The sequence below is a fragment of the Anomaloglossus baeobatrachus genome, chromosome 9 (genome assembly GCF_048569485.1).
Source record: "Anomaloglossus baeobatrachus isolate aAnoBae1 chromosome 9, aAnoBae1.hap1, whole genome shotgun sequence".
Classification (NCBI taxonomy): domain Eukaryota; kingdom Metazoa; phylum Chordata; class Amphibia; order Anura; family Aromobatidae; genus Anomaloglossus; species Anomaloglossus baeobatrachus.
Window position 1 is genome coordinate 61,338,655 of NC_134361.1, and position 15,065 is coordinate 61,353,719.

General features: G+C 41.3%; 1 protein-coding gene across 1 annotated transcript in view; it reads left to right on the plus strand.

Moving 5' to 3' along the window:
- Positions 1-13,617, plus strand: part of VGLL1 (vestigial like family member 1) — a 32,037-nt gene extending 18,420 nt beyond the window's left edge. Inside the window, exons 3-4 of the mRNA XM_075323759.1 lie at positions 6,060-6,470; positions 10,035-13,617. Coding sequence (XP_075179874.1) covers positions 6,060-6,470; positions 10,035-10,108 — 485 coding nt within the window. The 3' untranslated portion in view covers positions 10,109-13,617. The remainder of the gene's footprint in view (positions 1-6,059; positions 6,471-10,034) is intronic.
- The last annotated feature ends 1,448 nt before the right edge of the window (positions 13,618-15,065 follow it).

Below are 15,065 nucleotides of genomic sequence, written 5' to 3' on the forward strand. Positions count from 1 at the left end.
AGTATATACTTTATAAGACAATTTAATATCTTTTGTGCTGCATTTTTTTACGGAAGCTGTGGTAACCCGAAAACTGGCAATTCTGACTTTTTTTTTTTATTTACGGCATTTACTTTAAGGGTTAAAAAGTTTGATATTTTGACACCTCTGACTTTTACAGACACAGCAATATGAAATATTCCAATTTTGTTTAATGTATTTATATTTTAATTGGAATTTCTTTTATTTTTATATATTAAAAAAAAAATGTTTAACTTTCCTTTTTAGACACCCCCATACCAAGAGGACTTGAACCTGCAATCATCTGATTGTTCTAATTAGATAACTTTGATATTCTGACACTCCGACTTTTACGGACACAACAATATTAAATATTCTTATCTTTTAATGTATTTATTTTGTAATTGGATTTTTTATATATATATATATATATATATATAAATTCCCATTATTTTTTAGACCCCCCCTATACCAAGATGGCTTGAAGATGCAATTATGTGCACACTGCAAAATTTCTATGTCCTAAAGACACAAATTTTTGTAATATGATCATCTATATATCTTTCTATCTATCAGATTTACCGTTCAATAGTATTTGTGCCTGTGACAACAATGAGATGATTACTAAGAAAAAAAGATCTTTACAGAGAGAAGTGTCATCTCAATGTAAGGGCAGAGTTAAAAACTTCTTCATTGCAGTGTATAGTATAAATCATGGTAATGGGAGTCTTCAGCTTCAGCAGGTCCCTGGAATAGGCATCCGAAAGAACTCACTAGGATTATGCCAATTAAATGCTACTGTCAGAGACTAAAGGCCACTTTACACACAGCGACATCGCTAGCAATGTCGCTGGTGAAAGCCCCCGCCCCCGTCGGTTGTGCGTCACAGCCAAATTGCTGCCCGTGGCATACAACATTGCTCGGACCCGTCACACAGACTTATCTGCCTAGCGACGTCGCTGTGGCCAGCGAACCGCCTCCTTTCTAAGGGGGCTGTTCGTGCGGCGTCACAGCGGCGTCACTAAGCGGCCACCCAATAGAAGCAGAGGGGCGGAGATGAGCGGCCGTAACATCCCGCCCACCTACTTCCTTCCTCATTGCAGGCGGCCGCATGTACGATGTTGTTACTCGTTCCTGCGGTGTCACACATAGCGATGTGTGCTGCTGAACAACCTGCGTCCAAAAGCAGCAACGATATTTGAGATTAGAACGACGTGTCATCGATCAATAATATGGTGAATAATTTTGATCATTAACAGTTGTTCCTGCGTTTCACACGCAACGACGTTGCTAACGAGGCCGGATGTGCGTCACGAATTCCGTGACCCCCAACGACATCTCATTAGCGATGTCGTTGCGTGTAAAGTGGCCTTTACAGTTGTATTTAATTAATTAAACAGCATCGATTGAAGCTAGCTCTGATCGCTGCTGTTACATAGCTTTTTTTCCGAGGCACATAGTCCCCAAATTATACCATAAAACTGTCATAAAACACTTTGAAAAGTTGCAAAACATTTTCACAATGTGAAGTTGTGTGAAAATTTTGCAACTTTTGTTAATTTTGCCAGTTTTAGGCAGATGTTCCAAAATGGGTGGCGATCAGCAGGGGTGGGACGCAGCATGGCCACAACCCCCAGTCGAGTTCACCCAAAGTGGTGGTGTTTCCTAAGCCAGAAATGTTTCTCCACTGAGATGCATGCCGCTGATAAAGATGGGCCAAATTCATTAAGTGACTCTTAATCAGACTGATGCATATTATTCTGTATGTCGCTCATTAAGACTGATGTGTGAAATCCTTTCTTAATTAATCAAGACCTTAAATGAGTGCATTATGATGAGCTGTGGGAGTGCAGCGGGTCCATGTTCTGTTCTTGCACAGGGGTCCTCATTGTACTGCGTCTGTCCCTGCCGAGGGTATACAGATATATCTGCAGCAGCAAGTCCAGAAACAAATCTGAACCAAACTCCATTAGATCCATGGGGTCTACCGTCTACATACCCTGTTCATTTAGGATATCATCATTGCTTGTGTCATTACCTGGATACAATAGTACATACAACGTTGTCTCTTCACTCCTGACCCTCGCGGTTAGACAGATTTTTGCTATAGCTGGATTGTTGCAGCCATGGTTATATTGTCAAATTTTTCTGTTTTGCATGAAAAAAATTGAGGCTGAAAACCCATACAGACTATAAATTTATCACAGCTGACAATACTCTTTGACAGCATTCAGACTAAGGCTATGACCGCACTTTGCGTTTCCACCTGCGTTTCAGCTGCTTTTTAGGTCCGTTTTGAACTGCAGCGTTTTTATGCCAAAATGCATGCGTTTTGCTTTTTCATAATAGTCTATGGAAAATGATGATTTCTAGACCGCACTTTGCGTTTTAAAACGCTGCGTTTAATTTGCATAATTTGTGTCAAAAACCATGCGTTCAAAGAAGCAGCATGTCAATTGTTTTTGCCATTTCTGCAGCGTTTTGCTAACATTGAAGTCAATGAGAAGTATCAAAAAGCAACAAACATCAAAATTCCTGCGTTTTAAATGTTTTTTAGTTGCAGAAACACTGAGTTTTTGACTTCAAAAACGCATGCTTTTCTGACATTAAAATAATGGAATAATATGTCCCTTTACACACACACATAGTCCGACAATTAAATTTGTGAAAATTATGATTTTATTGCTATTTTAGCAATAAATATTATAAAACCGCTATAATTTCATGAAATATAACTATTTCCTTTAATAGTTCAAAAATTATATATTTTGCTTTTTTTTCTCTTTTTTCAGTCTGTTTGACTATTCAATCTTTATTTAGCAGTGTCTTGATGTTCAAAACGCATCTATCATAACGCAGGTGAAAAAGCATGTAAAAAGTGCTGAAAACGCATCTAAAACGTGGTAAATATGCATGCGTTTTTAGCGCTAAATTTCTGGAAAAGGCAAATTTGGCTAAATCAATTAAGGCAAAAACGTGCGTTCAAAACTGCAAATAGCACAACGCAAAGTGCGGTCATAGCCTTAATGCTCATTCAGCACTGTTAGGCTACATGCGCACGCTGCTTTTTTTTCCTGCTTTTTTGCTGCTTTTTTGGCTGCAGTTTTGTCGTCAGAACTTTCTGACATTTGACTTCCCAGCAAAGTCTATGCGAAGTCAGATTTGTCATGCGCACGTTGCAGTTTATTTGTCAGCGTTTTATTTGTCAAAGGTTTGTGACAAATAAAATGCACCATGTTCATTCTTCCTGCATTTTTGTCAACATTTGTCACAAAAACGCAGCAAAAACGCAGGGTGTAAAAAACGCACCAAAAACGCACCGAAAACGCACCAAAGCACCTAAAATTACATGCGTTTTTTGTGACATTTCCAGGCTCTCTCTGACAAGGTGCAGTTTTGGCTGCATTTTGGCTGCAGTTTTGGCTGCAGTTTGTGAACACAAAAAGATGCAGCGTGCGCATGTAGCCTAAAACACAGATTTTTCACAAGTGACTCTTCAGGGTGTGTTCACATACAGCGTTTTACTTACATTTTTCCTGCATTTTTTTCCCCCCAAGAACAATTTAACGAGATATTTGCTAAGAAGCTTCTTGAACAATACTGAATACAACACATATGACAGGTGGAATTTATTTCCAATTTTTTTTTCCATTTTGTTGTGTTTTTGACATAACATATTAAGTAATTCTAAGATGACAATGAAACCATAACTAGTAATAACACATCTAAAGAAAATAATTAAAGCATTACACTTAAAATATCCAGAAAAATACAGTATATGTAAAAATGGTGCCAAAAAGGTATTTATAAAGTCAGACATAGGCCATCCTGACACATCGAACATTTACAGTCAGAGTATGGACTCTGATATATGGACTGGTTGAAGGTCTCGAGACCTGAACTCAACAGCTTTATAGGCATATATATATATAGTGAGTTCAGGTCGGGAGTAGTGATGAGTGGGCACTATCATGCTCAGGTGCTCTGTACTCATAACTAGTGATGAGTGAGCACTACCATGCTCGGGTGCTCTGTACTCATAACTAGTGATGAGCGAGCACTACCATGCTCGGGTGCTCGGTACTCGTAACTAGTGATGAGCGGGCACTATCATGCTCAGGTGCTCTGTACTCTTAACTAGTGATGACTGAACACTACCATGCTCGGGTGATCAGTACTCCTAACTAGTGATGAGCGAGCACTACCATGCTCGGGTGCTCGGTACTCGTAACTAGTGATGAGCGAGCACTGCCATGCTCAGGTGCTCGATACTCGTAACTAGTGATGAGGGAGCACTACCATACTCGGGTGCTCGATACTCGTAACTAGTGATGAGGGAGCACTACCATGCTCAGGTGCTCGATACTCGTAACTAGTGATGAGCGAGCACTACCATGCTCAGGTGCTCGATACTCGTAACTAGTGATGAGGGAGCACTACCATGCTCGGGTGCTCGGTACTCGTAACTAGTGATGAGCGAGCACTACCATGCTCGGGTGCTCGGTACTCATTAAGAGCAATTGGATGCTCAGATGGGCGAGACTCAAGCACCCAAGTATACGTAACATTTTGCGGAAAAAATGTTTGCGTTTCCCATTGGCTTCCAGTATCATTGAGCCCATCCGAGTGGCCAAGTTTTCGTTACGAGTACAGAGAGAACCGGAGCATGGTAGTGCCCGCTCATAACTTAACTTAACTCATAACCTGTGTTTATTCCTTACATATTGGTCCATACTATAAAAGCAAAGTCATTTTTGGGTGCTTTCGTCCTTATTCAAGGTGGGGATTTTTTACACAACCGGCTCTAGTTATGGTGTATGACTCCCCATTGGAAATTAATGACCACCAAAAAATGCATTTAAAAAAAGTAGGCATACAAAATAAGCCCCAAATAATGCTGTTAAAAAGTGCATACAATTAATGGTGTTTGTTGGAAGCCAAATCAAAATGTCTTAAAAAAAACTGTGCGTGAAAGAAAGCAAATACAAACTTGTTCTGGAAATCCGCAACATAATATACTAAGTAGATGAAATTGTAAGAATCTCATTTACCCAGAGCAGAGATGTCCCAAGCGTTCATTGACCTTTCGGAGCCGATATTAAAGTCTGCAGCAAGTCTATTATTTCTGCAGATTTGCATTGAAGATTACATATTGCAAATCCACATTATTTAGAATAATGGAAACTGAGTTCCTCGCTTGTAATTCCTAATTAAGGAATCAATAATATCTACAGTCATTAAATTAATTCTTGGTAGAGGAGGAAGGGTTAATGTCAACTTCCCTCCTGGTCTCCGGTTAGTAAAGAAGGTAATATCTGCTGCCCTGCGGTTTACATCTCTTCAAGTTGCAGCCATGTTGTCTGAATGTGATACCTTTTACCCTGAAGTTATCCTATAGATCCAGGGATGGACATATCATTGGTGGAACCGGGGGCCCAAGAGGTAAGGGGTCCACTTCTGCCTCCAAAACAGGTGGAATTGTTCTCTATGATGAGATATTGGACTACAAAGGGCCCATATACTGTTTTTGCACCTTCTTGGTTCTGTGTCCACCAGATGGATCAAAGCCTGGTTTGGGCAGAAACAATGACCAGACAGAGCTGTTAATGAGTAGACCATCTGTGCGATCATCATAAGATTCTATGGAGTTTGTTTAGGTGGCTGATAGTCTTTGTGGTTGCACCTCTCGTCTGCCCCTACAAACAGCCTCGATCCTTTTGTAGGAGGCTGATTTTTTGGCACTTCCTTGCCATTCTGGAGTAAAGTGCATTACTTTGTGCAGAGCAGAAGACACCTTTGTTTTTGGTCTGTCGAGCTTTTGTGAACGTCTGAAAAGACCAAAAACTGTAGGGTTGAAGGCCAAAGTGACTCCATGAGCCCAATAAAAGTGAATGGATCCACCCTGGTTTCTGTTGGAATCCTGTTATTCTTGAATACCAATGGAGACCCCATGTAATGCTCAGCGAAGAGCACTGAACCATACCTTAGAGTAAATCAAATTTTTGGAAGGTACTTCTAAGAAAATCTAATTTATGCCATTCTTATTCTCTTTCTTACAGCAAATAACATGATGATGGACGAATTTATCTGGCAAAAACCTTACCAAGCCAACCCGTCTGTCCGGATGACATCTCCCGTGTTATCATCTCTTACCTCTCCGCCGGAGCATTACTCATCAGCCGTTTACCAGCAGCATCAACAGCATCATTCTCAGCCTTCAGATTTATGGCACTTCCACCACTTTGGACCTCCAAGCCACGTTAATTCTGTATATCATCACCCCTCCGTCTCAGAGTTTCAAATGGTACCAGGTCCTGACGGAAAATGTAGTTCGTTTCTCAATCTCCTACAACCTGATAGATATCCGGGCCAGTTACAGGAGTCAATTTCAAAGCCAGATCACCTCACATCCGCAGCTGCCGGGTCTTCCATACCCGAAAACATCAATCAGAGAACAAACTCACAGACAGGTAACGATGCAGATATATAGGTTGGGAGAACACAATTCCATTGAGAAACTTGCTGAAATACTTTGTTATACTTAATTATGTTCTAAAAAAAGGACCACCCAGCAGGATATTCATATATAAACTAAAGCCAGTGCTATAATGGCACTATCATACTGATTCTATACATGCCTTTAGTTGTGAGATCAGATGTATAGTTTCTGAAATACAGGCAAGTAAAGTTTGTGAAATACACTGTTATTTGACTGATCGGTGCTACAGAATATCTAATAGGTGGGTCGTGTTTTGCTAGTTATTCCTGCCCCTGTCTGCCTGCCTGTAATTCCTCCCCTTGTCTCTGTTATTACAGGGAAAGGAAGGACAGGGGAGAGGAAGGATAGGAGGAGGAAGGACAGGCAGGAAGACAGGGGAGGGAAGAACTAGCAATACCCGACCCACCTATTAGATATTCCGTTGGAACTATCATGAAGTAGCAGTGCATTTCACAAACTTTTCTTGCCTATATTTCAGAAAGTATACATCCGATCTCACAACTAAAGGTATGTATAGAATCAGCCTGATAGCGCCAGTATAGCACTGGCTTTAGTTTATATAGGAAAATCCTGGTGGTTGGTTCTCTTTAAGCCAAGTTACAGTATCCATTATGTAACGCATAGTGAAAATGCATTATTTAAAGGGGGTTTCTCATTTTGGAAAAAACTCTTTCCTGGCTATAGATTTTTTTTCTTTTTTTTCTTTAAAGCAGTTTGTTTTCCTGCACGCCAGGATTTTCTGAAACTGGAAAACCTCTTTAAATAAGTATTCTTTCTTACAACATACATGTTTTTATAAATATAAATATATATATATAATATATATATATTTATTTATTTTATTGCTGTTATAGACACAAAAAGCTGAAACTTGACTTAAAGGGGTATTCCCATCTCCAAGATCCTATCCTAAAATGTAGTAGATGTAATATTAATAATATTAGCAAATACCTCCAATTTAATGTAGTATAGTTCTTCTGATTCATTATGTCGCCTGCCTCATGTGAAGGGCATTGCAGGACCTTAGGTATCTATGGTTATGACCACTCATATACTGAAACTTAGTTGCTAGTGCTTGTAGTTAGAGTTAAGCAGACCCGTGTAAGTTCGATTCGGCTGGCTCAATCGGACTTTAGATAAAGTTCGGTTTGGATCCTACATTTGACCTGAACCCCAATGGAAGTCACCGATTGGGCAGTCTGGGTTTCCGTCTACATTCAGTCAGCCTTAAACAGATCACTTCTGGGGGCGGGCGAGCAGGGTTTTTCCATTCTGATTTTGTTTGGTGCGCACTGCATATGATTATGCTCTTGTTTCCCCCAGTGCGAGCCATTCAAACAGTGCAAGTGGCTCGCACTGAGCTGACAACCGAGTGTACCTGAGCACATCGATGCTCGCCAAATGTTTTGCATACATAAAGCACCTGAACTCTGAAACCAAACTCTGTTTTTTTGGGTTTTTTTTAAAGTCTGTATGAACACTGAACCTTGGGTTCGCTCATCTCTACCCATAACCATAAATACTTAAGGTCCTGCAATGCCCTGCACATGAAGTAAGCGACATCAGTGCATCAGAAGAACTATACTACATTTCTAATTGGAGACATTTGCTAATATTCTTATTATTACACCTACTACATATTGGGGTAGGATCATAGAGATGGGAATAACCCTTTAAGCTCTGTCCATTAGTGTCTATTCATTTCAGCTGCCATTATGCAAAATGCACTCTCCCGTCTTGTTATAGTGGACAAAAGAGCAATGTGTCTCCAAAAGCAGCCCCCAGGGGGAGTTTTTATTAAAAAAAAAACCAAAACAAAACACAAAAACCACAATGGTGTAGATTAAATATGGAAAAATTCTTGCTCCATAAAAAAATTGCTTACATTCCCCAAATCACATTAATTATATATTTTAAACACTTCTAGTCTTTGGGCAAGTGAGAGAAGCTTTGCTGAAAATGGTTTTACTCAAAAGACACAACTAATGCCAAAATTACCGTATAGTAAAATTTTTTGGTATAAATGAATCCAACCAATTAGGTTGTATAAAATTATACGAATGTGTCTGAGGATAGCAAAATGTATAAAGCAGCCTGAGCCGCTGTGATATACAGCATCTGTATAGTAAGTTTTAGACGATCTGTTTAATAGACAGAATTAATCTGCATCATTATTTCTATTAAACAGTCTAAACGTATGTAATAAAACTGAAATTACAAAGATGAGACATTCCCTTTAATTTTCGATTCATCTGGAATTTTGCCAAATATTTTAAGGCTATGTGCCCACGGGGACAGTGTCCTGCGGATATATCCACAGGACATTCCGCAGGTGCTCCCAGGAAACCGCAGCACAACTTTTGTCTGTTTCCATGCTGCGGAATGTCCTGCGGATATCGTGCGGGCATTCTGCATTGAGGATACAGTACCATGGCTTCGGCACTGCATCCTCAATGCAGAACAAGTGCTGCAGTGATCGGGGTGCTCATACTTACCTCCATCATGCAGCACCTCGCTTTCCGGCAGCCGGGTCACTCTCTCAGCATCTGCAGGAGAAGGTGGGCGGGCCTGAACTAGCTCCGTCTGTCACATGACCGGAGCTCGTGCAGGCTCCGCCCACCTCTTCCTTCCTGTACCTGGATTCACCGCGCTCCTGTACACCAGACGGAGAAAGTGACTCTGGTGAGGCAGGTAAGTATATGGGACCCTGCGGAGAAATCCGCAACAACAATTGACATGCTGCAGATTTTTCCGCACGAACATCCGCACGATTTCCGCTACGGAAAAATCCGCAGCGTGGGCACAGCATTTCCCAAATGCCATAGAAATGGCTGGGGAGTAGCTGTGCTGCAGATTTCTGGAAAATCCGCAGCTTTTCCGTGAGAAATCCGCAGCAAAATCCGCGCATTTTCCGCAGCGTGGGTACATAGCCTAAAATCTCAATGATGCTCATTCTGTTGCAGATTTTCACCTTGTATTTCCCAGCAAGGAGACAGGTGGATTAGTCAGGGAGGAGAGTTTAGGATAGATTGGAGGGGTGCAAGAGTGGTAGAAGGGAGGCAACAGAGCAGGAGGTTGCAGTAGTCAAGCCCGTGAATTAATAAGGGCATGCACTAGGGTTTTTTAGGGTTTTTGCAGATTCTCGGTCAAGGAATGTACAGATCCGGGAAATATTTTTGATTTGGAGACTGCAGGAGGTGGAAAGGGCTGGGATGTGTGGCTTGAACGCGAGAGCAGAGTCAAGGGTTATCCCCAGGCAGCGAGCACGAAAGACTGGGCAGATTGAGCAGCCATTTTTTTTACTCCACCTCCCGAGCACGAAGGACTCTACTGGATTAAGTTTATGACATTTTTGTGACTTTTTCAAGTCTTCAAAAGTCTTTTTTAAAAATTGGTAAAAGTGGTGTAAAAAAAAACAGATCTGCAAATTTTAATATGACAAAAAGTTTATGCAAAATTCTTGTTAAATCTGCCTCCCCCCAACCGTCCAAATGCTTATTCTTGTGATTAAATTTTTTTTATTTTATTTTTTTAGGTCTTCATCCACAGGATAGAAGAAAAGAGTATTTCCATGGACAAGAAAGAAGGAAGGATTTATACTTTTATTAGTTATTTTTGTTAGTTTGTTACAAATGCAGCATTTTTGTTTATGTCTTATTTTTGTGTGTGAAAGAACTTTGCGCTAAACAAAAACTTCCTCAAAGCTTTAAAATATGTAAATATGTTTTCCATTATGACATCCGGTCACTTCCACATTGAAGAGGTGCTTTGCTCTTTGCTGGCGGTTAACTTAGGGTCGTGATAACATGGCCGTAGGGTGCACTGGACATTGAAGTTTACGGGTAATACTTTAGGGCAATGCTTTGGAGTTGGTACAGGTCAAGGAATCCTTGGATGGGAACAAGACAGAAGTGTTTAATATCACTGATATTCAAATGGCCTCTTCAGATAGGAAGAGTAGTAGAGCTCTAGGCCCACCTGTTGGGGTAGCAATCCTAAAAGTTACTATCACCCCTTAAACAAGCCTGCCACATGACTTGGTATAAGAAGCCAACAAGACATTCTATTTTCAGACGTATGTTTCAGGATGTTTGTCTCTCATCAGTGAAAAGCAGGAGGCCTAAGCTCGCTGGGTGATAGGCACTCTCCACAAAAGACAAATGTCCCCCTTTAAACTCAATATCACTAATATGCAAATAGCCTCTTCAGATAGGAAGAGTAGTAGAGCTCTAGGGCCACCTGTTGGGGTAGCAATGCTAAAAGTTACTATCACCCCTTTAACAAGTCTTTGCACATGTCTTGGGCTAAGAAGCCAACAAGACATTCTATTTTCAGACGTATGTTTCGGGGTGTTTGCCTCTCATCAGTGCAGAGCAGGCGGCCTAATTTCGCGGGGTGATAGGCACTCGCCACAAGGAGAAATGTTCCCCCTTAGAAACAATGTCACTGATATGCAAATAGCCTCTTGAGATAGAGAGAGTAATAGAGCTCTAGGGCCACCTGTTGGGGTAGCAATCCTAAAAGTTTCTATCACCCCTTTTAACAAGTCTTGCCACATGACTTGGTATAAGAAGCCAACAAGACATTCTATTTTCAGACGTATGTTTCGGGGTTTTTGCCTCTCATCTGTGCAGAGCAGGAGGCCTAATTTCACTGGGTGATAGGCACTTTCCACGAGGTGAAATGTTCCCCTTTAGACCCAATATCACTAATATACAAATAGCCTCTTCAGAAAGGAAGAGTAGTACAACTTTAGGACCACCTGTTGGGGTAGCAATCTTAAAAGTCAATATCAACCCTTTAACGAGTCTTGCCACAAGACCTAGGATAAGAAGCCAAACAAGACGCTCTATTTTCAGATGTATGTTTCGGGGTATTTGCCCCTCATCAGCGCAGAGCAGGAAACCTGATTTGGCTACGTGATAGGCACTGCCCGCAAAGAGAAACGTTTCCCCTTAGACACATTGTCACTAAGTTTGGATGTGAGTAACAGTGTCTATCCGGGTTGAGCAGTTTGGCACATCAACTTATTAGTAATGGTATAACCAGCAACATGAGGACTGTACAGTCTTAGGACATATATCTTATTACAAGTTTCTGTTACAGCACTGTAAAATAATATAAATATGTAACTGGATATCTAAATAAAGAGTTCATTTCTGGACCATTTACACAATTTAAAGGGAATCTGTCACCAAGTTTTTCCACCTAATCTGAGGGCAGCATAACAGGGGCAGAGATCCAGATTCCAGAGATGTATCATTTACTGAGCTGCTTAGTGCAGTTTGATAAAATCACTATTTAATCAGCCTAAGAATATCATTAGAGGACTAATTGGCCTCCTGCCATGTAGCCTAGCATATTCATGAGCTCTGTATAACTCCGCCCTCACACCTGACTGGCCACTTATTGTGTACAAAGAGAAAAGCTGCCAATCAGAAGTGGGGGGCGGGGTTATAGAGCTCTACATTCAAATACCTGCTAGATCTGCAGCAGAGAAAAACAAGTATTTATTCAAAATGACACCAAACAGTCCAGCAAGTGATATATCAATGGAATCAGGGTCTCTGCCTTGACATTATGCTGCTGTTGGATGAGGTAGCAAAAAACTGGTGACAGATCCCCTTTAAGAATAATGAAGTTCTATATTTTGTAGAAATAATCCTGAATAAGCCAGAGTAAGTGAATGTGTATAAGACCTTGATAAGGCTTGATTTTTGTAAATATTATATCTTTATCTGCTCTTTTGTATTATATTTTAAAACCGTGTAATGGATTGTTCACCTTTGGGGATATTTTTTTTTTACATAAATACATGAATTTTGGGCTAAAATTAATTTTTGTAATTGGGTTTCATTGCAACTTTTTGCAGCGCTTGGCATTTACAGGCTTTTTATTTCCCTGCACATTTAACTTTTTTGTAGTCCGCGGTGGTAAAACAGTTAAGAAAAGACGGATAAAAGACTTAGGGGTACTTTGCACGCTACGACATCGCTAGCCGATGATAGCGATGCCGAGCGCGATAGCACCCGCCCACGTCGCACATGCGATATCTTGTGATAGCTGCCGTAGCGAATATTATCGCTACGGCAGCTTCACATGCACTTACCTGGTCGGCGACGTCGCTGTGACTGCCGAAGAGTCCCTCCTTCAAGGAGGCGGTGCATTCGGCGTCACCGTGACGTCACCGCGACGTCACTAGTCGGCCGGCCAATAGAAGCGGAGGGGCGGAGATGAGCGGGATGTAAAGATCCCGCCCACCTTCTCCCTTCTGCATTGCCGGTGGACGGCGGGCGCAGGTAAGGAGATGTTTGTCGCTCCTGCGGCTTCACACACAGCGATGTGTGGAGCTGCAGGAACGAGAAAACAACATCGTACCTGCGGACGCACCGACATTATGAAAATGAACGACGTGACACAGATCAGCGATTTTTGACTGTTTCACGCTCGTTCATCTTCTCTCCTAGGCTTTACACGTTGCGACGTCGTTACCGGCGCCGGATGTACGTCACTTTCAATTTGACCCCGACGATATCGCAGTAGCAATGTCACAACGTGCAAAGTACCCCTTACAATCTCCCAATCAGACTGTCATAGCGGGCTGGCTGATGGATTCTCAGTTAACTCATCCTGTAGCCATCAATAGTCAGTGCAACACAGAGGCTATAGAAGACAGACGGTACATTATTTTTTAATGAAACCCAATTGCAAAAATTATGTTTATACCAAAATGCATGCAATTAAGTAAAAAACAAAAAAAAAAAACTGGGGTGAAAAGTGGACGACCCCTTTTATAGCATACTGTATTTTACGGACTATTTGAAACAGTAGATAAGACACATCACAATTTACAGTAGTGCGTCTTTCCCGAATTCTGTAACACTCGGATCTCTGTAATTGTAAACCAAACATAGGGGGTCGATGGTAAATTTGCTACATTGGAATGATCGGTCGTCCACTCATTGTGACCATTTTATAGACGGGTATTACACGCACAAACACAATGGGGGGGGGGAGTTTCGGCTAAAATGGGAAAATAATACAGTATTGTCTTTGGCTCGTAATATATTTCCATGAAAAAAAATGAATACACATGCAATAAACAAATATTTTAAAAACATTTTTGTGCATTTTTATACATGAGAAAAACTTATTTTATTAGATCATTTCCTCTGTCAGAATCTCAAAATTGCGATAATTCAGATAATTCAATGACTGAGAGTTTACATTAACTAACCCAGTGGCGAAGATATGTTATTGTTATTTTTCATTCACTCTCCAAACTCACTTACGCCCCCTTCACATTGCGTTTTTACCTATGTTCACTGGTCCTGGCGAAACTTCCGTCCAAATCCCCTGCAAAACGTGTTTCGGACGCATGAGGGGGGTTCAGGTGGAAGCTCCAATGGGACCATTAAACGTAAGCAAAAATGCAGTGTGAAAACAACCTTACTGTTCTAAATCTTCGCTCAATCTATGTTTAGGAGTCCAGTAGGCGGGCTGTCTCAATAATTGACAGTCTTACCTTTATGCACTTACAATACTTTCTATGACTAAGGCCTGTTTCACACATCTGGCATTTTGCCGGATTGCCGGATCCAGCACACTCCAGTACAGTGCAATACAGTACAATGGCATCGCAGCAAGCTCCGGTCACATGCTGTCATGTGACCGGAGCATGTGACCGGAGCTTGCTGCGATGCCATTGCACAGTATTGCACTGTACTGGAGTGTGCCGGATCCGGCAATCCGGCAAAATGCCGAATGTGTGAAACTGGCCTAAGTTAATGGGAAAAAAAAATGTTATAGTTCTTGGAAAAATTAAAAAAGCTATTAATCACCTTGTAAAACCGCCTACTGGACTTCTAAGGTTTCTCCCCGTTTTCTGTAGACTTTATGGTAAATTTCTAAACAACTTTTCCCTGGAAAAAAAAATTTCACATGGTTAAAAGCTACTGCCTTTCCCAAGAAAAGCTAACCCCAATACAACTCTATTGACTTAAAAATAATAAAAGATTTTAGCTCTCAGAATATAATGACTTAAGCCAATGTTATGCAATATATATATATATATATATATATATATATATATATATATATTGTGAGACTGTGACCGGGGTTATCTATGACGGCCGGTATGTCTCGCCCCGGTTGTGCTCACTCCATGATAGAAAGTAAATCCACTCTAGGGTTAATGCTGTTTCCCTACAGGCTGAAGGAAGGGTTAAATGGAAACAGGAAGAAGGGCAGGTGTGCCGGGTGTGAGGGAGTGAACAGAACTCCCTGAGCTCTCTGCTGGAGAGACACATGTATATTGTTGTGGACTTTTGTTTGGACATTAAACCGTGTGCTGTGAACCTTAATGCCTGGATCCCGTGTCTTCTGCTGCGCAGCCGACCACGCTACCTCACATATGGTGGAGAATGCGGGCATGCCAGCCCGGTGAGGTGTAGCATCCATCCCTGGTGACCTGGTAGCACATGTCCTGGATTCGAGCGGCTATACTACAGCCCAAACCCGGTGACGCCATGGAGGACATACTAAAGCAGCTGGCTCAGGCTAATGA